This window comes from Laccaria bicolor, genomic scaffold (genome assembly GCF_000143565.1).
Source record: "Laccaria bicolor S238N-H82 LACBIscaffold_54 genomic scaffold, whole genome shotgun sequence".
Taxonomy (NCBI): Eukaryota; Fungi; Basidiomycota; class Agaricomycetes; order Agaricales; family Hydnangiaceae; genus Laccaria; species Laccaria bicolor.
The window spans coordinates 243472-269726 of NW_001889925.1; the positions used below are offsets into that span (position 1 = coordinate 243472).

Sequence of the window (26255 nt, forward strand, 5' to 3'; positions counted from 1 at the left end):
TCACACCCTCTATTTCCAGACGTGGCAGCTGATGTAAGCAATTGGCGCGATCACGGGACATAATTCCATATTGATCAGTTGAACTTTGAATATTTCCTCCGACCCTCCTTCCTTCCTACACCCACCATCCAATGTCGTCTTTTCTCGACCAGTACGACCCACTCGACGTTATAGGCAACGGCTCCTTTGGCATTATTCGAAAAGTACGCCGGAAAAGCGATGGACTCGTGGGCGCAACCTCTTTTTCAACCTCGTCATTGTCTGACACCGTCGCGTAGATCTTTGCGCGGAAAGAGTTGAATTTCGAAAGAATGAGCGACAGGGATAGAAAACAAATTGTATCAGAAGTGTACGCGTCTTTTCTTGTTTCTGCTTGACCAAGCCGCTCACCCGTTCTAGAAACATCCTCAAAGACTTACACCACGACCACATTGTACGATATCACGACCGTTACGTTGACCGAGACGCTGGTATTCTCTACATCCTCATGGAGTACTGCGGTGGTGGAGACTTGTCCGCCATCATCAAACAAGCAATGAAGCAAAATCGTCCCATCTCAGAGGACGTCATTTGGAACTATTTCATGCAAATCCTCCTCGCGCTGCACCATTGCCACCATCCCAACGGCCATGGGAGGAGCTCAAGTGGCTCCGGCGCAACTGGAGTTCCGTTAGATACCGAAAGTAGCTCACGCCGGGCTCAGATTCTACATAGGGATCTCAAGCCTGACAACGGTAAGGCCGCTTCTTCTCCAACAGTTTCTCCGGCTCAGGTTACCATCTAGTCTTCCTTGATGAAAACAATTGTGTAAAGCTCGGCGACTTCGGTTTATCAAAAGCTTTAGCTCAAGCGAGCTTCGCCAACACATACGTTGGCACCCCTTATTATATGTCACCGGAACTTATGCAAGAGAAGGCTTACGACTCGAAATCGGACATCTGGTCCCTCGGCTGTCTAATTTACGAACTATGTGCGCTCAAGCCGCCATTTCACGAAGCGAAAACACACTCCGAACTCAGTATTCTTATTAGGTACGGTCTACCCTACCTTTCCCGTCAAGTGTTGAACATGTAACTAGAAATGGGCGCATTCCACCTCTCCCTCGAGGTTATTCCCAAGCACTGTTTGGGGTTATCAAGGCGATGTTAAATTTAAACGTGAGCAAAGTTTCCCTGAGCTCGCAATGATGCTTATCTATTTCAGCCTGCCATGCGCCCATCTGCTGCTCAACTTCTCCAACATGAGCGTCTCGAACTGGTCTTCAAGGTCGCGGAAACAGAAAAGATGTAAGTGTTATATACTTCGATTTTTATGTAACTAATGTCGCAAGCAAGGTTATCGACGGTCAAGGCCCACAAAACCACTATCGTTAATAAAGAACGCGAAGTTCTCGCTCGAGAGCAGGCTATTATCGAGAAAGAACAACACATCAACACCCTCTTTACGCAAAAGGACCAAGAAATAGCGGCACTCCAACACGTTGTTGCCCAGCTACAGAATCAGCAGAACTGTCATCCCTCGCAACGCGACGTGGAAGTCGCAGTCAAACAAGCCATCGCCAGACGTGAAGAGGAGCTCCGGGTCCTCGTCATGAAGCGGGAGGAAGAGGTCGCGTCGGCCATGTCAAAACGGGAGGAAGAAATCATGGAGGCCGTCAGGCGTCGCGAAACCGAAGTCTGCGAGGCTTGGGTAGCACGGGAGTCAGAAATTAGAAAGGAAGTGGAACAGAGCATAAAAGCCGTTGAGGAGCGTATTGAGTGGATTGCGAAGAGGGAAGACGAGTTGAAAATCGAGGAAGCGCGTTTAGACGGCATCCGGGAGGATGTCGAAGATAAAGTTAGGAAGTTGGAAGAGCGCATTGCAAAGGGTGTGTATTACTCCCAACTTACATGCGTTTGTTTCTAACAAAGCTACAGGGAAGAAGGAAAAGACACCTCTGGAAGAAGTCAAGAACCTTCTTGTACCCCTCGGTCGTATAGCTCATGAAACACCGTCACAGCAAAGCAAGTTCGATAATCAGCCGACACCCAAACCATCCGGTATACGCCCACTAGAGACACCCATTACCCGCCCCGCATACACCAACTTCATCCCCTCCGCAATGAAAGGCGTTGTCCTTACTGCGACTGGGGAAACCCTTGCGACACCTACGCCGACAGAACTAGTGAATCTGTTCGACGCTTCACCAAAAGTTGGCTTGAACTTTGCCAAGATTTTTGATTTTGAGGACGCGGATGACGAGGAAGGAGGTGAGAAAGAGAAGAGAGAAGAGGAAGCGCATAGTCCCCCGCCTAGTCCAAGTTCGAGGAAGGAACGAGAGAGGCGTTCAAAGGAAAAGGGGGAGGGTTCAAGTTCAGATGCAGGTTCTGTCAACACAAACGCGCCACCACCCACTCGACTCCGTCGACCGTCTATTAGATCATCAACCGTTCGACCTTCACATACACGGTCAGCAACTATTCCTCCATCGACCACCGACACAGCATCAATAGCATCATCGTCTTCAACCTCCTCATCATCCTCGTCCTCATCCGCATCATATCCCTACCCTCATCCCAAACCCCTCCCGCACCCGCACCTCCACACCTCAACAGCCATCACACGTTCGAGCAGCGTACCAATGCCCCGCTCGTTACCATCACCAGAATACGACCTCGGAGACGAAGAAAACCTCCCCAGTCCTTTCCTAAAGAGAACAGAACGCCAGAATCTCGCAGTGAAGCAGGACTCATCAGCAGCGGTACGGAAGAAGAGGCCTAGTACAGGGAACGTCCTCAGAGCTATGGCGGCCGCAAATAACGTTGGACGCAAGACCAATGGGGCGAGTACCACAGCGTTGCCTTGGCCTTTGACAACGGCGACAACATCGGATAACGCTGGAGAGGCTCGGCCATCGTTAGCTAGTGCAAGAAAGGCAAGCGAGGAGGCACGTAAGGCATTGTTACGGCCATAGACTTTGGATACCCTCTACTTTTACAGGTTTTGATTAGGGGCACATGTTACAATTATGATTTTGATTTTTCTCTTCTGTCTACAAAATTATGAAACGGGGACTCTTGAGCCCCCATGATTTACTATGGTTGGCTGAGGATAATAGCAGAGAGACCATTCAACACCATATATACAGAAACGCAAGGGCAGGATTCCCAATTTCTATACCAGCTAACAGAATAGTTGGACATAACTGATACTGAAATTCTAGACCCATATATTATCATGAACGACCACAAAATGGTGGACAATCCCACGTCGTTAATCTAAATGTTTAGAGAAGGGATAGATCCAGTTTATCCATATGACGACAAGTGTTTGAAGAAAGGAAGATAGCAATACGCGTGAACCTAAGAAGTAAATGGAGGCTCGAGTGGAATAGGGAAGATAGCAATACGCGTGAACCTAAGAAGTAAATGGAGGCTCGAGTGGAATAGGGAATGTGGAGAAAGAGAAGGCGAGCGCCAAACGAATGACGGTCGTAGGAGTAAAAACGTCTAAAAAAACATGTTGTTCATCCAAACATGACACGTGGCGGCGACTGGTTTGCCTCCAATTACGCATGGCGGGCAGCGTTAGTGTCAGCGCGAGGCGGGGTGGTCCGTCTTTTTTCAGCTCTCCATCTACTGTGGGTGGCGATATGGTTCCGAAGACAATACCGATCCAGAAAATCCTCTCGTGATATGGTTCTGTGCGGGGACTCGACCTGGCCTGAGGAGCTGTTTTCTTGGGGAGATGACCTAAACGTCAGTGATGTTCAAAGTGTAACATAGAAAGGAGACGGGAGCGATAGGAAAAATTGCGGCGGGTGCAGGAGAAATAGGAAATTCGTTAATTCATCACTAAAGTCCACAACGGGAGGAAGAACGGGAGGGAATAAACGAAGACGGATGAACCACGCACCAGATACATAGACTCTAATTTCGGCCAAGTTACCTGATAGGTGCGGATCCAGAACCAACCTCTCCTTAGATCCAAGATGATTTCCGTTTATCACACAGGTCGAATGAGTGTAAACCTTCTACGTTGTAGGTGGTAGGCTTGGTCACTAGCAGCAATCCGCACTTCAGTTCCTTGCTTTCAAATCATATACGAAAATCGGAAAATGTACCCAGCTCGCTCGGTCATTGCGCCACCAAGGAAGCTTCAAGCTGGCGCTGCAGCAGCGATTCAGGGATTAGTTGACAATTCTAAAATGAAAGATATGGTAGTTTTAAAGATCAGCGTGATCCAAAACGATTTGACCAGAAGCCTGTGCCCTTTTTTCACTCTCGAGCATCAGCCGCACGTCCAGCTTTCGTTGTCCAATATGAACTCCTAAAGAACCTCCCCTCAGGCTCGCGTTGTAAAGCTCTACAGCAGGTGGAAGGGAAAAAGGCAACTGCTGCCTGAGGACGAGTTGCTTGGACCTATCGCCGTGGAAAGACAGAAGGAGATGCGCTCGGAGATCGATGACAGGCTAAGGAGTAAATAGATGACTGATTAGAATGGAGTAATGGGCCAAGAGAAGAAAAAAGACATACGACTGTCACCATGGCCAGTGAAGGTCTCACGTATTCGTTCGTTGTCCAGGTATGCGGCAGGTTGGGAACGATATAGGCGCGACTAGGTTTCATTTAAACGATGGCGTCGATACCGACTTCCTGGGAGCGGATTAAGGAACGGACGGCTAAGAGGCTACTACACACCATGATTCTGCGAGCAATGACTTTCTGGATGAACGGTGCCGGTGACTGGTGACTTGGTAACTTGGAGATGTGTGAGAGTTTCGCGTCCTTCACCGACAAGGATAGCAAAGAGCTAGAGGGACGTAGACACGAAGGAAACCTAGATGAATAGGTTCTAGGTACAAACAGAAGTTGGAAGGAATAGCGTGGGAAATAAGCTGTACGCCCAGTGGCTCGTCTCTCGACCTTCAACAGCCTTCAACTCAGCGAACCTCACCAAACCTCTTTCTCAATCTACAAGCTTCAATCAACCTCTACAACATCTCGTCACCATGCCAGAGTCAAAATCACTCTCCGATAGTTACAACAAATCAGATGCGCCTTCCATCCAAGAGCTAGGATCTCATATCCTGGGAGCTCGCGTTCGTATCACGAATCAAGGAAACACCTTTTGTGGTTGTTAACAGGCCTTATACAGACCCCAGTTGGAGAAGGTGATCGTACCGAAGCCAGTGCACGGGAGAGCCCTCAATTAGTACGCCCTCTACAATATTCAATGCATCGCGATAGGCTAATGAAGAGCAGGTCACGGATATCGCCCCAGCTGGACGCACAACAGACATTGATAGGAACACTACCGCTACCGATGTAAGTAAATGATGTTGTCTCACTTCCCGGGATTGTGATCATAATTACCTACACTGCAGGAGTTTATTAATGATGGCGAGGACGATGCGTCTGGAATGATCAATCTCGCCGTCTTGCTCATGGCAGAATGCAAGGCAGGGTTATCGCTTTCAGAGCTGAACACCGTGGTCCTCCTGTTCCGTCAAGTTAAAGATAGCTGCCCAGCAACACACCCGCTCCACCGTGCTGCCAAGAGAGATCTTGCGTCTGTATTGGTTGTCAGATTTATGTACACCAATCAGAGACACGATATGATGGAATCTTTGGCTCTTCGCCAGGAGATAGTTGAGGGTGGGAATTCAGACCAAGAGGCAAGCCCTGAAGTGAGCGGATTTCATTCTTGACAACATATATTAGCTTAGTGAAGATTAAGACCAATACTGCCATCCGACTAGAAGAGGAGACGGACAAAGAAGCCACATTCGAACTGGCGAAGGGATTGTTGATGGGCTTCCAGAAGTCAACTTCCCTTCACATTCTGAACAAAATTGTCTTCCTTGTTCAACATGCACTTACACAATTATCAGCTGCATCTACAAGCTGGTTCATCGCATTAACGACTCTGGTTGATGCATTATATGCCCGCTTTAACCATTCCTATGATCTGACCGACCTGAACGAAGCAATTTCCAGTTTGCAAGATGCTAGCAAATGTTGCACAGAGCGAGATCGGCAAGAATTGAACATAAACTTCCGGATTGGTGCGCTGTTAGCAACACAATTTGATTCAATGGGGGATATTTCCAATGTTCAAAGGGCATTGGATTGGGCTATGAAAGGCACTGAAACTTCCACAGGTATTCTGGAATCACTCAAGTTTGCTGATGAACTTTGTAAACAGTTCACAGTGTCAGGTAACATGGCTGACCTGAATACTGCAGTGACACTTTTTAGGGAAGGGATTGCAGAACTACCTCAGGGAAGGAGAATTATGCAGCTGTTGTCAATAATCTTGCAAATGCACTGTCAACCCGATTTGAGCAAGGAGGTCAGCGAAGTGATCTCAATGAAGCCATTTCTCTGTACAGGCAAGCTCTTGAGTTCCAACTTCCACCCCATCCCAATCGATCCAGCTTGCTCAACAAACTTGCTTCTGCACTGTGGACCCAATTTGAGCAAGGAGGTCAGCAAAGTGATCTTGATGAAGCAATTTCTTTGCACAGGCAAGCTCTCGAGCTCCGACTTCCACCCCATCCTGATCGATCCAGCTCACTCAACAATCTTGCTTCTGCACTGTGGACCCAATTTGAGCAAGGAGGTCAGCAAAGTGATCTTGATGAAGCCATTTCTCTGCACAGGCAAGCTCTTGAGTTCCGACTTCCACCCCATCCTGATCGATCCCAGCTCACTCAACAATCTTGCTTCTGCACTGTGGACCCAATTTGAGCAAGGAGGTCAGCAAAGTGATCTTGATGAAGCCATTTCTTTGCACAGGCAAGCTCTCGAGCTCCAACTTCCACCCCATCCTGATCGATCCACCTCACTCAACAATCTTGCTTCTGCACTGTGGACCCAATTTGAGCAAGGAGGTCAGCAAAGTGATCTTGATGAAGCCATTTCTTTGCACAGGCAAGCTCTCGAGCTCTAACTTCCACCCCATCCTGATCGATCCCGGCTCACTCAACAATCTTGCTGCTGCACTGGGACCCAATTTGAGCAAGGAGGTCAGCGAAGTGATCTTGATGAAGCCATTTCTCTGTACAGGCAAGCTCTTGAGCTCTAACTTCCACCCCATCCTGATCGATCCAGCTCACTCAACAATCTTGCTTCTGCACTGTGGACCCAATTTGAGCAAGGAGGTCAGCAAAGTGATCTTGATGAAGCAATTTCTTTGCACAGGCAAGCTCTTGAGCTCCGACTTCCACCCCATCCTGATCGATCCAGCTCACTCAACAATCTTGCTTCTGCACTGTCAACCCGATTTGAGGAAGGAGGTCAGCGAAGTGATCTTGATGAAGCCATTTCTTTGCACAGGCAAGCTCTTGAGTTCTTTCTTCCACCCCATCTCCTTCGATCCCGCTCACTCAACAATCTTGCAAATGCACTGTCAACCCAATTTGAGCAAGGAGGTCAGCGAAGTGATCTCAATGAAGCCATTTCTCTGTACAGGCAAGCTCTCAAGCTCTAACTTCCACCCCATCCCCTTCAATCCAGCTCACTCAACAATCTTGCTTCTGCACTGTGGACCCAATTTGAGCAAGGAGGTCAGCAAAGTGATCTTGATGAAGCAATTTCTCTGCATAGGCAAGCTCTCGAGCTCCGACTTCCACCTCATCCTGATCGATTCAGCTCACTCAACAATCTTGCTTCTGCACTGTTGACCCAGTTTGACCAAGGAGGTCAGCAAAGTGATCTTGATGAAGCCATTTCTCTGTACAGGCAAGCTCTCAAGCTCTTCCTTCTACCCCATCCCAATCAATCCAGCTTGCTCAACAATCTTGCAAATGCACTATTGACCCAATTTGAGCAAGAAGGTCAGCAAAGTGATCTTGATGAAGCCATTTCTCTGCATAGGCAAGCTCTTGAGCTCCGACTTCCACCCCATCCTGACCGATCCAGCTCGCTCTACAATCTTGCTTCTGCATTGTCAGCCCAATTTCAGCAAGGAGGTCAGCAAAGTGATCTTGATGAAGCAATGTCTCTATTCCTCACTGCTACCCAATACACCTTCCAATCTCCATCTAATCGTCTCCACATTGCAAGAAGATGGATACATTATGCAGATGAAAATCAACATAGCTCTGCAATTGATGCTTATGAAGCTGCCATACAGGCTTTACCACAGGTGGCTGCTCTGAGCTTTGATGTAGCATCACGACAGGACGCTATGACTGCAGGCAGTGATGGCTTAGCTCGGGATGCAGCTAGATGTGCTATTCGCTCTGGACATATAGACAAAGCCATAGAACTTCTAGAAGCAGGACGAAGTATCTTCTGGTCACAGGTCCTATCTCTCCGCTCACCCTTTGATCAACTCCACAAGGTTGACCCAGAATTGGCAGATAAGCTATGTAATATTGCGACTCAGCTGGAGATTGGATCTCATCGTGATGTTTTTTTGGAGATTTTGGACAACAGGAAGAAGCTATATATAGACCAGGAAGCAGCCCGACTCAACCGCCTCAATGAAGAATGGGCTCAATCTATTGATAAGGTTAGGACAAAGAGCGGATTTGAGGACTTTCTATGCCCATCCTGTTTATCCTCACTCAAAGTGGCTGCATCAAAACATCCAGTGGTCATTCTCATTGCGAATGATGATGAAAGCCATTGCCTCATCATGACATCGACAATCATTCACCACATCCCTCTTCCAAACTTAGGCACTCCTAAGTTGATGGCACTTGCTAATATCATTCAGATGGCCTGCTCTCAGTCACCAATATCACGGTCACTCATCAATCAAATCCAAGACATAAATATGAACCATCTGGGAGAAGAGCGTGCAGGGAGGGTTAGCAGCAAAACTCCAAAACTTCCTTCAGATGACATGTTCACCTTTGTTTTGAGGATTCTGTGGGATGAATTGGTGAAGCCAGTCATTGATTTTCTTGATGTTAAGGTCAGTCAATATATCTCCACAAATGATTGACCTACTTACAAGATATTATAGAACTCAGATGAAATGACCATCCTGCAATGGTGCCCAACTGGTCATTTCACCTTCCTTCCCATCCATGCTGCAGGCCTCTATTATGACAAGCTAGCTATTGATTGTGCCCCAGATTACTTCATTTCTTCATACACTCCATCCATAGGGGCACTTTTGGCTTTGGATTCAGCTCCCACCACCCAGTCATTCCAAATGATGGCTGTGATCCAATCTAAGGGGCTGCCTTCTACAAGAAGGGAGCTAGAAAACATTCGGCGACATGTATCTTGCGAAGCTCTCATTGAATTAGGAGTTCCTGGAGTACCTGCTGAAGTTGAAGCTGTTGCCTCCCATCTTTCGAATGTGTCTATAGCTCACTTTGCATGCCATGGGAATCAAGATCCATGGAAACCACTTGACAGTGGGCTCAAGCTTGATGATGGGCTACTCCAAATCTCGAGAATTATGAAGGAAAAGATGCCAAATGGATCACTTGCCTTTCTCTGTGCTTGTGAGACAGCCATGGGCGATCAAAACCTACCGGATGAGGCAATGAGTATAGGTGCAAGCTTGATCTTTGCTGGATTTCGGCGGGTCATTGCTACTATGTGGTAGGTTGTTATTTGCATTGTTCCCTTGGAAATAAATTCTGAGAGTGTGGGCTAGGAAAATGATGGATGAAGACGGACCTACTATTGTGGACACATTCTATGAAGAACTTTTCTTTGGCGGTCCAGATGGAAGACCAGCTCTTGAACCTGATATGACAAAGTCTGCCCTAGCCCTTCACCTTTCAGTCAAGAAACTCCGTTTGCAGGGTGTTTCATTCCATCGTTGGGTTCCCTTTATCCATATGGGCAAATAATGTGGGTACAATATTCTGCACTGTACGTTTCGACTTCGTTTGGGATATTTTTCGTTTCTCCATTGAAGGCTGCCCTCGTTTGTAAATCACTCTATGATATTTTGCCGTGAGAATCAATTTTTAGTCTTACCTGCCCGTCGTCTGCCTCGAGATTGCTGCTTATTTCTCAGGACTACACCCTTCCTTCAAGTTCCCCAAGCAGAACCAAGGCCCCTCTGGGTGGGGGGAGAAATACAGGGCTCATTGGGCATCACCTCCTCCTTTGTTTGGGACGTGACACCGCGAACGGGAATGGATGTTCCTGCAATCCTCAACAGCACTATAGTATTTGTCACCACACCGATTTTAATGTCATACCAACACTAATGACCGTCGTGAAACAATCCCACTATGTCCAACCCGCCTCAACAGTGACGACCATGAACCTCCAGTACATCACATCGCCTCCGTCACTGAACCTTCCACTCAATCTATCAACACCGACATTGTGAAGTCGCAGAGCTTCCATAACAGGGCACCTGCAGCCCCACGATTGCTGCAGCGTCACCTCTATCTACATTATCATTCATTGGACCAATTTCCGCCTACCATCTATCTTTGCGAACCCTCGGCCGTCGACAATCATCATTTGACCAGAGGGGTGCACCCTTCAACCTCACATCGTTTCATCCCAAGTCTTTCAATTGTCTCACCTCTGGGTGGATGCGGAATTTAGATCGTGTTCGTTTTGGTAAGGTACAGATGAAGGGGTGCATGCGGCGTTCGTCGACGGGTGAACGCTTTTATGGGTGATTTGAGAAGGGTATGATGGTTGAAGCTTGAGAAGGGCAGGATGGCGTCAAGACCATTGAGGCCAATAACGTTGTAGCCGAGCACTTATGCGACAGGTACATGTTCTTTCTCCGGGCAAGGATGAATCACAATTTGTCTGAAGCAATGGTCATTTTGTAAGATTTCAGAAGAGAGCGTAAAGGTAAAAAGTAAAGAGGATACAAATTACATAACGAGATTTCGTTTTCTTATGCTCTGTTCAACATGTTCTCTTTTGCAAAGAATTCGACCACTAGCTACCACGAGTCTTCGTAGGTTTGCTGTCGCCGCTACAAAAGCTGCGGAAAAGTCTACACCCAATGTTATCACCCAGCTAGAGCACGAAAATGCGCGGATGTTGCGCGTGGTGAAGAAGCGCGTCGAGGAGCGGAAACTTCTTCTTTCACAAGTGAGTACACATTCTGTTAACCGTACCCGTACGCTCATAGTTTTCCAGCTTTCAGAGGAAATGTCTTCGCCTGAAGATGTACTACGCTTAAAGCAGCTCAAAGAGTCTAAAGCCCTCCAAACGGCTTGGGACGAATGGACGCAGACTAGACAGGTCGTCTTACATTCTTATCTTCTCAACTGCAAACTGATCATACTTTATAGTAGCTTCTGGATAATACTGCTCCCCTACTCGACGACCCAGATCCCACCATGCGTTCACTCGCAGTGGATGAATACACCTCCCTCACCTCAACTCTTACTCAATTCCTCGAATCTACCTTCCCCTCCCTCTTAGTCCCCCCATCCACAACATCCCACCTCTCAGCGCTGATGGAAATGAAATCCGGTGTCGGGGGCTCAGAATCCAGCCTTTTCCTGGGAGACCTATTGCGAATGTATCAGCGGCTCGCAAATGTGAACAGATGGAAGGCACAAGTCGTCGCACAAAATGATAATGATGGCGGTGGAACGAAGGACGCTATCATAGAGATCAAGGGAGACGGCGCATATGACGCTCTGCGATTCGAAAGTGGTGTCCATCGGGTGCAGCGAGTGCCAGCAACTGAATCTAGCGGAAGAGTGCACACGAGCACGGTCTCCATCGTTGTATGTGCAATGCTATACCAATTGAGAATGGTTATTGAAGACAGATTTGCAGGTTTTACCGCTTGTAGAGGAAACAGACACCCAGGCCGAAGAGCTTTTTTCGATGAGCGATATCAAGCTCGAGGTCATGCGAGCTCGTGGGGCTGGAGGCCAGGTAGATATCGTCATAAACGACTTGACATATGGTCCTAACGATATACCCTCCAGCATGTCAACAAAACCGAATCTGCCGTACGTCTTACGCACATACCTACTGGAATCACGGTCTCCATGCAAGACGAACGGAGCCAACATCAGGTTAGTTCAAAACTTTCGTTGGCGGTTGCTCTTTCACTGATCAAACTACAGAACAGGCGTCGTGCGTTCCAAGTCCTGCGTTCCCGCCTCCTCGACAAGAAGCTCACGCGAGAGATGGAGGAACGTCGTGATACCCGAAGAAATCTTGTACGAGGCGCTGACCGTAGTGAAAAAATCAGAACATACAATTTCGTTCAGGTGCGCTGATATGATCCGTTCGTTCACGCTTCTCATCTCACAGCTCTCTCATCAACAGGAGAGAGTGACCGATCATAGAATAGGATTAACGCTGATGAACCTCAGCTCTGTCCTCGAAGGCGACGGAATACAGGATTTCATAGACGCAGTCAAGAAGGATCACGCTGACAGCATCTTAGAAGACATGTTAGATGTCGATTGATCGCTCCTCATCGCCACCACGCAGTGCAGAGTGAACTGTAGACTATTACATACATATAATCCGATAAATTGAAGTTACTACATTATAACACAAGGCTTGTCAGGATCAAGCCCCAACTCTTTCATCTGCTCTTCTGCAGCCTCCTTCTCGTTAGCTTCCAATTTCTCCTTGGCCTCGACAGGGAACCAATCCTGCATAAAGTTCAAGAGCGCCCAGTCCACATTTGCTACCCCCTCACAAGTCAGCAACAAGCCATCGAACGAAAACAACGAAGAACACTCACATCGATTAGCGATCAACACCACAGGCGCACGACACATGGGACAATCACCCTGTCCCCGTTTCTGCATCTTCACCAAGCACCTCACGCAAAAGAGGTGCCCGCAGTTCAAACGTATTGGTTTGAACGCGATGCTCATACATATCAAGCACGAGTAGTCGTCTAGATGGGGTATGATGGGGAGGAGGGTCTCGCCAATGGCTTGAACCATTGTTCGGGGAAGCGTAGTCGTGTGCATCTGGGAAAAGAGAGCTGTGAGCTGGGGAGATAAGGCGTCCGGCTCAGAGGTTAGTCCTGGTAGGGGTAGCGATGTGCGCTTGGTGTGTTTCTTGAGAATCTTGCGCGCCGCTTCCGAGTTTGCGTGTGAGAACTGTAGGGGTGAGGGTGAGGAAGAAAAAGGAAAAAAAAGAGGGTAAAGAAACATACCTTCTTAACATTTAAAATGAATAAATTTAATCCTAAAAATGTCTCTAGAGCTACCCTGCTCTGCTTTAACTTGAACTTCCTTGAATCCCCGAGGCCCCTCTGTGTTGCCCGCTCCGCAAAAAGTTTGAGCCGTTTCTCACTCTCCTCAACGGTCAGCTCTCCTCTCGTTTGCTCCCCAACACTCTCGAATACCTCAGCCTCAACGTAAAGCTGGAATATCTCCCGCCAAGAAAATAAGTCGCTCTTGTCCGATTCTCTGTTTGGGCTGCGGATCATCCCCGCATGCGATGTTAGCCCCGAATGCGGATGGAATGAGCCCCTTGAGGTGACGGAGGCAGGTAGCGCAGAGTCTCCGATGGTGCGAGAAAGCTCTTGAATTGTGGTTCGAAATTCGGCGTGAACGGTCGTAAGGTGCGTGGACACCGAGGAAAGGGCAGTCGAGAGGTTGTGGAAAAATTCAGTGTCATGAATCAGGGGTACCACCACTTCTTGGGTTCTGCCAGTGGGATGCGAAAGATCTCCGCTAAAGAATAGATGGTGAATTTGAGTAGGGGAGAGAGAAGGGAGAAAAAGGACGAACGATGTAATGGCTTGGAGATTGGGGGCACCCTTTAGTTGCATCTGCTGTAAGGACCAGAACAGGGTGTGCGTTACGCCCTCTTGACCATGATCAGAAGAATCTTTCGATCCTTCCACCTCTTCATCGTCGGACTGAAATTCCAAAAGCTTGCTCTCCTTGGGTTTGGACTCCGGCACACTGACCCACAGCCTCAGCTGCGGTAAAATGTTGGTGGAAGATCCGGAGAGCTCGTAGACAACTTTAGGGAAGCCAGAGGTCTTGAACCACTCTTCAATGTCTGGTGGCAGAACCGCAGATGTGCCGCTTTCAGAGCTTGCGAGAGACGTTTGATCCGCTCGGTCGTCAACGTCGCTTGAAGCTGCAGGAGAAGGAGGTGAAATAATTTCGTGCAGCAGTGCGGGGCTCAAGCCGAGGGATGAAAGCTCTGTGACGATCTGGTTAATCAGTTTTTTCAACTGGTATGGAGATGATAAGCATTCGTCTCAGGAGTATAAGATAAATAAACCAACCTGACGGTATTGAATGGCGTTTTCGCGAAGTTCAGGGGGTAGGCTCAGCAGAAGCTGAGCATAGGTCTTTGAAAAATGCATGGCGGTGACTAGGAGACATAGATGGGAGAAGGAAAGCCCTAGAATTGCCGCCGTGCCTGTCAGGAATTTTGGCTTGTTGATGCTCGGTGATCACTTGACATTGTCAATGACAATTGCAACAAAATGGCAAGTGTCCTGAAATATCATTTCGTCGACGTCGTTAACCCTCTTCTAGGATGTAGATCCCCTTGCAGACACTGTTCCCCCGCGTTACGCCATCGAATCCGATGAGGAAGAAGATGAGATCAACCCTCTTCACCCAAATCGAAATCCAGAACCAGTCACTGTCAACGTTCAAATCGTCGGGGAGACACCCACAAATCGTCCTTTGGTTGTCGCTACCGGAGATTCTGCGGCATATTGGGCGAAGGGTGCCAGACTAGGCGAACAAACAGGCGCGATAGGTGTTAACGGCGTTCAGGTAGGCTGACGTCTTCGCGTCTTCGGTTCTCATGATGATGTACACATCAGATAGGACTGGTCTTCAATCCTCCTTGGACAAAATCAACTATCATCATATCAGAGGTCTTGTCTCGCTTACCTGTGTACGCGATGCATCCGTACGCGGAAAAAATAATCAATACCCTGCAACCATCAAAGTATCTACCCTCACCTACTGGTTCAGCTCATTTAATCACACTTGACACAGTACTGCATTGCTCGACTCATATCCAGTTCCTACGTACGCCTCAAACGACCCCCCATCACTTCAAGACGCTCCCATCCGCTACCTGTCAACTACCTCGACAAACACAGAACCACTACCCGTACGCCCCCCACTCGATTCCGTTCTTCCTCTCTTACTGATCCAACAATGAAGAACGGTGCTGCACACCCCTTCTCTCCACCAAACCTAATTCAATCAGCGTCGGCATCCTTCCTCGCCATATTGAGCATCAAGCAATTGCCAGGTACCCTGATACTCCTGCCGTCGCCCCACATCCCACACCCAGCACCGAGAACAATCGCCCCAGCCAACTTTCTTCATCTATCCCAAGATGATATCGAGTGGTCGACGGACACCATCCGATCTGCCCAGGATCTGCTTTTCCAATTCGCGACGGGGGAGTTGGCAGGACTGCCAAAATGGGATCATACCCCATCGAACTCCAACACCACCTCATCGCGGAAACGGTTTGAGGTCGGTGAAGGCGGGATGTACATCTGATGAAATGTTTTGTAAATGCGAAAGAACATTAGTATTGTACTTACTTTGACGAAAATGACAGAATATGATTGATCGACTCTGGTTTAGGAGAACTACACCAAACTTTCGCACTCCAAGTGATTCTCAGGCATCATTTCATTGTCACCGTCCCGCGACCGCGAAGAGGTGCAGCTATGGTAAGTCGCATTGACCCTAATTCGTCGAAAAAGGGTGAAGCTGGTAAGATCTTATTACCTGGATCTGCTCATAACTAACTGTGAACGCAGGTCTACTGCTGCGTTGTTTTGTCCTCCCCAGCGACGATCCAGAATCCTGTTCATTCGTTGTTAGAATCGACAGAAATCACTACATCAGTGAACTCAAGCAAGCGATCAAAACCCTGGCGGCGCCTCGGCTCGACAATGTCTTTGCACCAAGTCTTCTTCTATGGAAGTGCGCCATTCCAATGGGACAAGAAATTATTGAATCTGTTAGACTAGACGGTACCGATCGTTCTCTTGACCGCATCACGGGTGACTGCCGACTTTCAAAGCTCTGGAGTGAGGAGTTGCCTTCCAACACCTTTCACATCTTGGTACAAGCACCAGGCAAGTTTCATCTTCTTATGTTTAGTTGATGATACTCAATCGACAACGTAGAAGAATCCCCAGGACCACGAAGTAATTTAAAGATCCATGAGGGCTGCTCCAATCTGAGTGACGAGTCCCATATCACCTTCTCAGTTGGTGAAGCTGGTATGATGCTATATCTGGTGATTCTTGAGCTTGCTCATAACTGACTTTGAGTGTAGGTTTACTTTCAACAAATACTCGGTCCAGTTCAAACAACACAAAGCTTCCTCGCTCCCCTGGCAGCTCCAGAGTTATCAAGCCTCGACTTCTTCACGCGAGCGAAGGAGACCGTCAAGATAAAATCATGTGCCTTCTCTACGACGCCCTCTGGAAGAAGGGGGAACAAGCTTGGACCAAGATCTCTCGTATAATCAAAGAGCATGTTCCAGATTCAGCTGTCGCACTTGGGGAGGCCGAAGGGCGTGACCTGGACCCACCTAAGGAGGCTCAAGTTACGATCGTTGATCTTACCTCTCTATTGAAGTGGACCATGGAGGATGCAAATCTGGATGTCCTGACTCCGATCTTTCTAGCCCGAGGCGAATACACCGAACTCGACAATTTTCTGGAATCAAATGATAACCATGTCCTTCTTCTAGGGCAACCCGGCATAGGTTCGTGTACTGTCTACTATTCCATTCCATAATGTGATAGCTCTTTCATAGGAAAGACCATCTACCTGACTTATTGTCTTCTAAGGCGACTCATTGCTGGCTTACCCACCATTTTCGTAAAAACTTCTGATATTCGTTATATATTTTTGGATTCGGGTGTTTACTGGATCCCATGCAACTCTTTCAACATGTCAGAAGATTCGCCATTCACTGATCGACTGGACAACACGCTTGTGTTGTTTGATCTCAACGAAGAACAATCAACACCAGAACGATTTTATGACTGGAGAGTTTTAGTGTCGTCATCCCCGCAATCTGCACGATACAAGGAGTGGGTGAAGCACCGAGGGGCTGAGTACTGGGTCATGAGGACGTGGTCATGGGAAGAGATTTCTTTTGCTCGGTAATGTTTCCAGCTATTCTCTGAATCTTAATATTGACTCATTGACAAAGGGAACTGCCACCAACAAAAATTCACTGAAAGAATTGTTAGAAGCAATTAGCAAATACGGGGGGACGGCCAGAAATATTCTGAACAAGTCTCCAGAGCAGGCGGAGAATGAAATCAGGACTGATATCAATAACAGCACCGATTTTCCAACGATTTTCGTTCACTCTTTCCGACCTCGCACGATTTCCCAGAAAAAACGAGTCGTGCACTGATTACAATCAATCCTAAAGTCGACGACGCTGGCGTTCTGAATCGCGGGGGATACCAAGGCAAAATCGCTTCTCCATATATCCTCAATTTGCTTCTCAACTCGAATTTGCGAACGGCATGAAGGATACATCCAAAATGTTCACCCCGGCTGCATTTACTTGATCAGCTGCTTTCATTGTATACAAGGGTCGGGGACCTTTGTATCTATACCAACTCTTGCAAATCACCACTCGTTATCTGGCCGCTGTCGACGGATGGGAATTCTGTTTCGAAAGTTAAAGCACGTTGAAATCCGAGAAACAAATCGCACATTCATCGTTCTGGCATTCTGTACTTTTGAATACGATCAATACGATAGCCTTACTATAACAAATCGAATCCAGCAATTAGGTGTGACCCGTTGTCACAATTTTTTGTTTTCGACCATGGCGTCGACATCGACTTCAGCCAACGGCGGTTCGACCAATGCGAGCATCGTCTCGCAGCCGGTGGTCTTCACAACGCAGACACAGTACCCGCTTCCATATCAAAAGTACATGATCCCAACGACATGGAGACGGTACCAACTATCACAGCTCGTGAACAAGGCTCTGTCGCTCGTCAAGCCTGTTCCCTTTGATTTTCTCATCAAAGGAGAGATCATCAGGGGCTCTTTGGCTGAATGGTGTTCTGAGCATGGCGTCGGAGAGGTGCACCTCTTTTTTACTATTTGCACACGCCCAGTCTAACGGCTGAAAGTAGGAAGAAACTCTCGAGATCGAGTATATCGAATCTGTCATGCCGCCTCAAAAAATGTCTGAAATCCCTCATGAAGACTGGGTTTCATCTGTGTCATGCCAGTTACCACGGTGCGTACGAGTGCAGGGCGATGGTATACACCCCTTGTACATAAAAGTTTCAATATATATCTTTCTTTCACCGGGACAAAGCTTAAGTCGTCCTACCTCTCGCTTTTCTTGACTCAAAGTCATATTTACAAAGACATCTAATTCTTTTTTCAGATACTTCCTGACAGCCTCATACGATGGCAACCTCCGCGCATTCGACCTCTCCAAAAATCTAACTGCAAGCATACCCGCGCACCCCGCACCCATAACCTCACTTTGTCTGGTCTCTTCCTCACTCTTAGACGATAATTCGCAACAAATCGTCATCGCCAGTGCCTCACACGATCTCACCGCGCGTCTGACGCAAGTAGCACTAAACCCCATGGCCAGCACAAACGAATCAAAAGCCATGGCCTCTCTCCACCTACATACTGCTCCTGTCTCTTCGATCTCAGCTAACGCCGCAGGCACCCATGTTCTCACGGCGTCTTGGGATGGCCTCATTGGGTACTGGGACGCTACTGTCCCTTCGACCGACGAAGTTCCTGAGCCAGCTTTGAATGAGAGGGATCGCAGCAAGAAGCGGAGAAGGGTGGAAGAGGGTGAAGTCAAAGCCAAGAGGAAGGCACCTCTCTCTGTCTTCAAATCGCACACCGCAAGGGTGTCAAAAGTGCTTTTCGCGTCAGGTGCTGGGGAGACAGCTTATAGCTGTGGCTTTGATTCCACAGTACGAAGATGGGACACAGAGACAGGCGTTTGCAGTCATACGATTGTAAGTTCACCCTCTTCCTCTCCTTCCGATATTCGAAATCCTGATAAACCCTTATTTTTGTAGACAGCCTCAGAAAAACCGTTCCTCGACATGGCTCTAACGCCTGATGGCAATAGTGCCCTAGCCACCTCCACAGACAGGAGTATGACGCTCTACGACCTTCGCTCGTCCACCACGATCCTCACTTCCGCGTCAAATACTTACATGCACCCCTCAACGCCTTCTTGCGTCGCCACGAGCGCGACAAACTCGCACCAGGTTGTTACTGGGGCGTATGATGGTGTTGTGAGAATTTGGGATCTTAGAAGTCCGAAAAGTGCGATGGCGACTTTCAAGCCGTGGAGTGGGAGTGGTCAAAAGGTTTTGAGCGTTGACTGGAAGAGGGGAATCGTAGGCGTTGGTGGGGAGCGTGGTTTGGAAATGTGGAAGGTTGGGGAGGAGCAAAAGGTGTAAGTAGCAATGCGACCCTTTGCGAAGTAAAGTTGGGCAATCCACCTCCATAGCAACGTTGAATCATGATTGCAATTCCTGTTATGTGGAGCCCCCTTATGAAGACGAATAGCCCTTTGCCAACAAGTGGTTTACCAGTTCCACCAATATTTGATTATCCATAAGTTATCTACTGTGCATGCATTAATCCCCAGTTCGTAAAAAAGTAGATAGCGTGAAGCTCGTATCATATAGAAAGATCCAAGAAAGATCGCCCGTGCATTTGAACATCGACATAAAGTGCTGAAGGGTATAAAAGAAAGACGCATTGATCATCAACCGGGGGTGAGATGATAAGGTATTTTGAGACGTGAGGCACCGTCACCCTAGACCCGACCCGTTCCCTTTGACAGACTCCACAATGCTGTCGATAAACGCAGCAAGGACCAACACAAAAGTGATAACACCTTCCGCTCCGGCGACTCGGGTTGGAGGACACCAAGACCACCACGATGATGGACGCAGAAATGGAAATGCCTCGAATGTAGGTTGTGGTGGAACGGGGTCGACATATGTCACAGGTGGTTCTTCCGATTTCTTCGTGGTAGTTGACAAGGTAGGTTGTCGAGTAACAGGGGGCATATCCGCTATTGGATGCAGTATGAAATCATCCGTGCCCGCTGTCATTGGCCGTACAGAGGTTGGGCTGCCAGGAAGGGCAAGCAATTCGCTTTTGCTTGGTTCAGCTTCATTTTTTTCAGATTCGGGTTGTTGTGAACCGGATGCCTCATTAGCTGAGTTGTCTGCGTAATAACGATATCTCGAGGGGGATCGCACAAGGCGAACAAAATCGTCAGCCTCGAGCCTGGATTTTTCATTGGGAATAATCAGGACAGGCAGCGGCGGCGGTGGCAGCCGTGTCGATCTAATCCGCGTCGATCTAGTCCTAACTAGTTCTAATCCGCGCTGAAGGCCTGCCTCTATGCTGTTGCGATTGTCTGCCGATGGCTGGACATTGGTGTCAAGTAAAGCTAATGCTTTGTACCGTTTCGATGCAATGTAGAAGAAGAACGGAAAGAGCAAGTTGGCAGGACTTGCGAAGACTAGAGAGGTCCAGTTGAGGATGATAGCTATCCATCCCTTCACAAACCGCAGTGAGTCACGCATGAAGACTGAGTAATTCCAATCAAATGAGACCTACTCTCGTTTGGAATGGTATAGCAATTAACCAAGGAACCACGGCGGATAAGAAGATGGCCATGCGATTCGAGCAAATATTTCCCCGGAGAAGATTATACCGCACCACAATAACAAAAACGGGGACTGAAGTGATAAGCACCGCTATATAGGAAAAGGATTCCAAATCAAAAGATGCCAATAGCCAAAAATGTCGCGGGGGAACTTACCAACGGGGAATACGTATGTCGAAATTAAAGCGACAATGTTAGGACGGCTGCTTGAAAGAATACTCAAGATAGTAGCATTGCCGCCTATTGCGAATGCAGATGCTCCCATCCAACCAATAGGGATGTAAATCAGACAGGCGATGACCAAGGAGAGCCAAACGACGAGGCGAATGTTGACTGAAGGGTGTGCGTTGTTGATCCACGCCGGGGCGGTCGTAACCTATCGTGTTCAATGTCAGTTCGTGGGTCGTAATAAGAGGTCAACGAAAAACACTCACAAAGGCAAAGTTAGACAATATAAATCCAACGACGTTGGATTGATTGCTAGCAACAACGGGAATGAAAACCTTGTCCAAACCGACTTGAATGTAAGTGGCAATCCAGATCACAGCAATGATTATTAAGAGAATGAAGGAAGCAATCTGAAATATAATGTTATCCGTGAGATGGATAAGACTCAAGGGAACAATCATGGCAAAAGTTATCTAAAGAAATCAGCATTGCATAAAGAGCTCCCGAAGTAGTGGAAAAGGTACCAATGTTCCAAAGCTGAACAGAATGTAATCAGAGAATACCCCGTTCCCGTCTGTCAACATGGTCTTTTCTAAAATCACATGGTTAAATGGATACGATGCATAGGCATGGGCGCTGACCACATATCCAGCCGTTCTGAAAACTGATGGCACAGGTCTTGTGCGCCACAGAAATTAGAAGGGAATCCATACTCTGAAAAGAGGTGAGACAAATGAAAACACTACAAGACCTGTGCCAGCTCACCTGGAAGGATTCAATAAGACTAGTAATGATGAGACTCTGCAAGGCAACATAAAGGACAATCTGCACGGCCCAATGCCAACGCTTCCCGAGATACAGATGCGCGATGGTCGTAAATTCAATCGAGGCTTGAAATTCTTCGTTTCCTTGAATAGAGGCCATGACTTCGATGACGAATAATGTCGCGGAGCCAGTTAGGAAGGCAATAAGGGCGAAGGCAATCAGTGGTCTAATAAGAAAGCCCCGTCATCAGTTCGGACGAAGAGAAGAGATGGACTGAGATACGAACGTTAGCCATCCTGCTTGCTGGAAAAGCAGTGGTATGACGGCTAGTGAAGGACCAGTGAGACCAGACACCAAAAGTGCCAGACTTCCTATAAATCCTATTGTCCGTGGCATGTCGATGGACGACTTGGTTAATCTGGGACAACCCCGTTAAAAGGGCTGCGCATCGTTGTAAAGAACGCTGAAAAGCCGAGAAGGCCAAGTCCTAAGATCATTACATAATTAAAAGTTATTATTATAACAATCAAGGGGTATCAAGTGTGCTATTTATGACCTTGGAAATGCGCCAGGAATCTGCAATCTCCGCCTCTCCGGATGATGGAAATATGTTCCATACCTTGACGGCCTACTCGGTGTCGAAGTCGTAGGGCTAGAGGACAACGCAGGTTGTCGGAGTTGTTGACCCCCGTTCCCCTCCTCCCCCGGGGAACTAAGCATCGACTCTGTCAAACTCCTCTCCAAACCTCCATTCTCCGTTCCATAATCCACCTCATCGCTGTCATCATCGTCTGCCTCGATCCAGTCCCCGCCATCATCAGGCAGCATGATAACCCCAGACGCATGGTCGTAGCTTAGTCGATGGCTCAGCGTATGCGACCGCTGCCGTGTATTGCCAGCAGCGTCTTCCCACGGATTACTCACAACCGTAGGATCAAGCTGATTTGTAGAGCTCGGACCGCCCAAGGCGATAGTCTCACCCCCAGCGGCTGGGACGCGTGACGCTCGGCGCGCACTGACGCTGTAGCGTTTTCGCAACGTCAGGACGACAGCTTGGTTTGGATCTTTATGTGCCCGAGCATTTGCGCCGCGATCGTTATTGATAAGAGTTTGTCCCTTCTTCAAAGGGAGCCATGGCTCTGGCAGAACGCCATTCAGCGCAGGGTGACCGTATCGCCGTTTTCCAGTACTAGACGAGGGTTAGCACACAATCTCCAGTCTCAAATTTTAGCGGGACGCACTTGAGGACACCGCTATACCAGTTAGCCATGGGCGGTTGTGACTAAAAAGGGGTATAAATTATCTGATATTTGTTCTGTTTTGGAAAACGTACATAATCCGTCCGCTCATCTTCAGGAGCAACATAGAGTGTATCATCATTCTGAGCATACCTCCTCCTGTTCAAGTTACTGTTAAAAGATATCAATTATCTTGTTGCTGACTGGCCTCGAAAGTGGATGAAAATACCTCTGCGACCAAGTAACAGGATGACCAGCCCTCAGTCTAAGCACATCCGCAGTTTCCTCCCCTCGCTGAACTTCAAACACCGAGCTCAAACTGACGAACTTGCTCAGAGGCTTAAGTTCCTTGTCTACATACCACGACCAGACAACCGTGCCGATGAGCAGTGGCACGAGGAGTGACGAAAGAATGTACGATTTTCTGAGCGTGAAAATGCCAATCATGAAGAGTAGGAAAATGACGACCCCCCAAATGAGGCGGATGAAAGTGATGGGCCAGGCTTGCCCTTGAGATTCATAGGGCTTGTAAAAGACTGCGGCGGCAGATGAGTTGTACGATGCGATCGAGTGATATGGGGCACGCACCAAACAGCAGTTTGTATTTGTAGACAACATACGCCACGCCAAAGTAGATGGCGCCGAATATGACGATCAAAGGTTGTACAACGCTGTACAACATTGTGATGACGAACATGAGGATAGCCTGTGGGTAGACCACCCCATAGTTGATCATAGGGGGCGCGTTGAGCTCGGCAAAGTCTCGAGGCGTACGCGTGAGAAACATGCGATAAAAGAAACGGGGTACGATAACACCCAAATTGAGCAGCTGGAGAGGCATGATACCAAGACCTAGAGGACAAATCAGCAACCGAGAAAGATAGACGTGACATATAGCAAGACCTTGGAGGATAACATACGATAGGAAGAAGTGCCTAAAATTGAACATGAGTCGATCAAAATCCTGTTGATAAATTGAATGCCAACCTTGCTCGACCAGCCTGCAGCGCTTGTGCGAGCTTCTCCGGAACTTTGGCAGGCGAATTAGCCAAATCTCGAACGAGTTGCCAATACGTCGATGCAAGCAGGAAAATAAAGACAACGTTGACAAGAAGGAATAGAAAATATCTTCAAAATGATCAGCCGCGCCCAAGTAGTGCAGGAACGATAGCCTACTTCTTCAGCAGCGAATACTCAACCCAACTTCGTGCTCTGTACCCCTGAACGTAAGTCAAAGCTTTTCCAAATTTTAGCTGTGGGTTGGGGAAGAATGGAATAGGGTGCATTCATTACCTTCCAAAATAAATGGCAAAAGAGCGTTCAGACTGATCATAGCTACACTGGGCAATGAATTCTGAACGATTGCCCTGACTTGTTCATTGGAGTCAATGAGATTCCCCAACCAAGGCATCGACTTCTTGATTTCCTTGTAACTCAGCAAACTGGCCAGGGCAGTGATAGGAAAGATCCAAAAGAACAGAAGAAACCCCATGATAGCAAGTACAAAGAAGTCGCGAGTTCGGATCGTGGCCTGAGAAGGAGCCATGTTTGACCAGACGATATCGCGGGGTTCTGGTGCGGGGTAGGTGGTTATTTGGCCTGGGCCTGGAGCGTGAGCGACTTGAACGGCAATTTGCTGTATTTCAATTAGTGCTTGAGAGACAAGAAAAAGATGGTAGGACCTACAGCACTTGACATTTTTTCAAATGTGACAAATGCGGCCCTTGTAGCCTTGAACTTGCCCGTCCGTCTTCGCTTCTTGACGAGCTCATCTGCCTCTTTAAACTGATTCTCCAAGTACTCCAAAGCATCCACCTTTGGCTTGAACCACCCTGGCCTCAGTGTAGGTCTTTTCCGATGAGGAACCACGAGTCTCCCCTGACCTGACTGCTGCCCTCCCTCAACATCCGTATCAACCAATAGCGGAATGCCGTTGTCTTCTGGATCGTACTCTTCCACTGTGCTGGGATTGCCAACGTAACTGACCCAAGCCGTCTCCAGCTCTAAGAGGGCTCTCGTCCTTCGATCAAGCAAGGTCTTCAAACTCCCCACTTCTCGGCAAACCGTCACACTTTCGACAGCCAACCCCATGTTTTCAAAATAATCCGCCAATGGTCGTTCCCCTTGTAAGTGATTGGGAAGATCTGTCACAATGACCGTCCGTGCAGGAATGGAGTGTACCAATTCGAGGGAGAAAAGCTGGCGAGAACGAAGGAACCGTCGATAATTCTTGTAAATGAAATAGAGTGCAAGGAGTGTGAATAGATATGTGAACATAAGGTGAAGAGACAGATATGAGTTCGCGTCGCTGATGAGGTCCAGCCAGTCGTGGCCGGTATGATTCGTGACGGGATCAAAGGCTCTCTTCCTCAAAATTGGCCAATCATCTTTATCGTCAGGCCAGTCAGTGTCGTCGTCCAGATCTTTATTGTGCTGCGCAATACGATTAGATGAAATCCACCGCGAAACCGTAAAACGCTCTACCTTCCAATTCAATGGCATAAGCATCGTAGTGGCAAACAGGGAACAGACGGAGAAAAGATAGAATGACATCTTGAAGAAGTTTAAGAGCTGCAACCATGTTTCAGTTTAGTGGTGTGCCCCAAGGCGATTCAATGATATGGAAAAGCCGCACCACAGCCGCGTCGAGCCCAACAATCTGAAGAACAGTAAACTCGGAAGTCCTGATGGTCGGCATTATCCAACCAAAAAATGCCTGGTGCGCGTGAGCCTCGTGAGGAGAAAACCCTGAAACGCAATGTCAATCGGTATAGTCGCGTGAGGGAACTCGATGATCTCCACCTTTCAGTTTTGTCCGCGGTGCGAAGATAAGAGGCCACCTAGTTCTACAGTAAGAAAACAAAAAGAACGACGTCAATCCGACAGAGAGGGAGATGGTTAATTGCGTCGTGAACCATGGCCCCTCGAATTTTTCTGTGGAATTATTGAGGTGCCGATTATACAAAGTCGCCAATGTCACGTACGCATCGGTGGGGAACCAGGGGGCAACTTGTGCTCGCCATCACCACCCCCTCCTCCTTCTTCGAGGAGCTGGATAAAAATGGAGGCCATCGTGGAGGCCGTGTTTGATCAGGATGTTGGCGATGTGCTTGACGGTGACCGCGTGATGTTTGGCTACGTCACCGATACCAAATATAGGAAAGAGCTGCCAAAAAATTAAAGTTGCACTCACCCACAGGTATTTTGGCGATCCTTCCATGGTAGCACCAGCAATAATCAGGGAACCGTTCACCCTTGCATCCTATACCTCATCAAGTCGAGGAAAATCAAAACAAACCTCCGAAAACGTCTATGCAACCCATCATCGAAAAGCTTCATCGAGCTCAGACGACGGATATGTAACCGTTGCTGCACAAGCGGACGGGCTCCATATTTTGGATGTGAGGCCTTCATTATAACACAAATGAATCAACTTTTACCCGTTCACATAGGTAGCAGCCCTCCATCCAATCATCTCATACACGTTAGGGCCTTCGACCTCATTTTCTTG

General features: G+C 48.0%; 10 protein-coding genes across 10 annotated transcripts; 6 read left to right on the plus strand and 4 right to left on the minus strand.

Moving 5' to 3' along the window:
- Positions 1–131: 131 nt before the first annotated feature.
- On the plus strand, positions 132–1797 carry LACBIDRAFT_145454 (uncharacterized protein; the record flags this gene model as incomplete). Its single annotated transcript, XM_001888319.1, has 8 exons — positions 132–227; positions 279–349; positions 400–664; positions 704–734; positions 785–1031; positions 1079–1157; positions 1204–1266; positions 1603–1797. Coding segments are annotated over 8 exons (1047 nt in total), but the record flags the coding sequence as incomplete, so codon positions are not given.
- Positions 1798–4161: 2364 nt separating this feature from the next.
- On the minus strand, positions 4162–4607 carry LACBIDRAFT_312760 (uncharacterized protein; the record flags this gene model as incomplete). The annotated part of the gene is made up of 3 exons (XM_001888365.1): positions 4162–4181; positions 4237–4450; positions 4515–4607. 3 exons carry the CDS (start codon positions 4605–4607, stop codon positions 4162–4164), a joined length of 327 nt encoding a protein of 108 aa, XP_001888400.1.
- A 383-nt stretch (positions 4608–4990) lies between these two features.
- Positions 4991–9802, plus strand: LACBIDRAFT_312761 (aromatic di-alanine and tetratricopeptide repeat-containing protein; the record flags this gene model as incomplete). Its single annotated transcript, XM_001888320.1, has 11 exons — positions 4991–5080; positions 5137–5193; positions 5244–5306; positions 5366–5656; positions 5719–6192; positions 6240–6643; positions 6690–6914; positions 7095–7454; positions 7500–8907; positions 8959–9548; positions 9604–9802. The coding sequence occupies 11 exons, from the start codon at positions 4991–4993 to the stop codon at positions 9800–9802; spliced, it is 4161 nt and encodes a 1386-aa protein (XP_001888355.1).
- A 1279-nt stretch (positions 9803–11081) lies between these two features.
- On the plus strand, positions 11082–12365 carry LACBIDRAFT_255012 (uncharacterized protein; the record flags this gene model as incomplete). Its single annotated transcript, XM_001888321.1, has 6 exons — positions 11082–11174; positions 11228–11668; positions 11721–11822; positions 11876–11965; positions 12017–12163; positions 12222–12365. 6 exons carry the CDS (start codon positions 11082–11084, stop codon positions 12363–12365), a joined length of 1017 nt encoding a protein of 338 aa, XP_001888356.1.
- Positions 12366–12442: 77 nt separating this feature from the next.
- Positions 12443–14241, minus strand: LACBIDRAFT_312763 (uncharacterized protein; the record flags this gene model as incomplete). Its single annotated transcript, XM_001888366.1, has 5 exons — positions 12443–12591; positions 12649–13015; positions 13072–13594; positions 13652–14106; positions 14161–14241. The coding sequence occupies 5 exons, from the start codon at positions 14239–14241 to the stop codon at positions 12443–12445; spliced, it is 1575 nt and encodes a 524-aa protein (XP_001888401.1).
- Positions 14242–14415: 174 nt separating this feature from the next.
- Positions 14416–15344, plus strand: LACBIDRAFT_295658 (uncharacterized protein; the record flags this gene model as incomplete). The annotated part of the gene is made up of 4 exons (XM_001888322.1): positions 14416–14662; positions 14713–14840; positions 14891–15008; positions 15062–15344. Coding segments are annotated over exons 2-4 (447 nt in total), but the record flags the coding sequence as incomplete, so codon positions are not given.
- Positions 15345–15582: 238 nt separating this feature from the next.
- Positions 15583–17115, plus strand: LACBIDRAFT_312765 (uncharacterized protein; the record flags this gene model as incomplete). Its single annotated transcript, XM_001888323.1, has 6 exons — positions 15583–15628; positions 15676–15996; positions 16048–16143; positions 16200–16634; positions 16686–17037; positions 17088–17115. 6 exons carry the CDS (start codon positions 15583–15585, stop codon positions 17113–17115), a joined length of 1278 nt encoding a protein of 425 aa, XP_001888358.1.
- Positions 17116–17720: 605 nt separating this feature from the next.
- Positions 17721–19443, plus strand: LACBIDRAFT_395637 (microtubule binding protein YTM1; the record flags this gene model as incomplete). Its single annotated transcript, XM_001888324.1, has 4 exons — positions 17721–17984; positions 18037–18143; positions 18297–18894; positions 18958–19443. The coding sequence occupies 4 exons, from the start codon at positions 17721–17723 to the stop codon at positions 19345–19347; spliced, it is 1359 nt and encodes a 452-aa protein (XP_001888359.1). The 3' UTR covers positions 19348–19443.
- Positions 19444–19704: 261 nt separating this feature from the next.
- Positions 19705–21902, minus strand: LACBIDRAFT_312767 (AAAP amino acid permease; the record flags this gene model as incomplete). Its single annotated transcript, XM_001888367.1, has 8 exons — positions 19705–20463; positions 20525–20664; positions 20730–20949; positions 21008–21214; positions 21266–21333; positions 21383–21455; positions 21507–21732; positions 21793–21902. 8 exons carry the CDS (start codon positions 21900–21902, stop codon positions 19705–19707), a joined length of 1803 nt encoding a protein of 600 aa, XP_001888402.1.
- Positions 21903–21981: 79 nt separating this feature from the next.
- LACBIDRAFT_191964 (uncharacterized protein) lies at positions 21982–25816 on the minus strand (the record flags this gene model as incomplete). Its single annotated transcript, XM_001888368.1, has 14 exons — positions 21982–22695; positions 22748–22788; positions 22840–22915; positions 22974–23280; positions 23333–23596; positions 23648–23679; positions 23732–23872; positions 23921–23981; positions 24038–24380; positions 24431–25177; positions 25229–25315; positions 25380–25492; positions 25547–25678; positions 25729–25816. The coding sequence occupies 14 exons, from the start codon at positions 25814–25816 to the stop codon at positions 22056–22058; spliced, it is 3072 nt and encodes a 1023-aa protein (XP_001888403.1). The 3' UTR covers positions 21982–22055.
- Between the last annotated feature and the right edge of the window lie 439 nt (positions 25817–26255).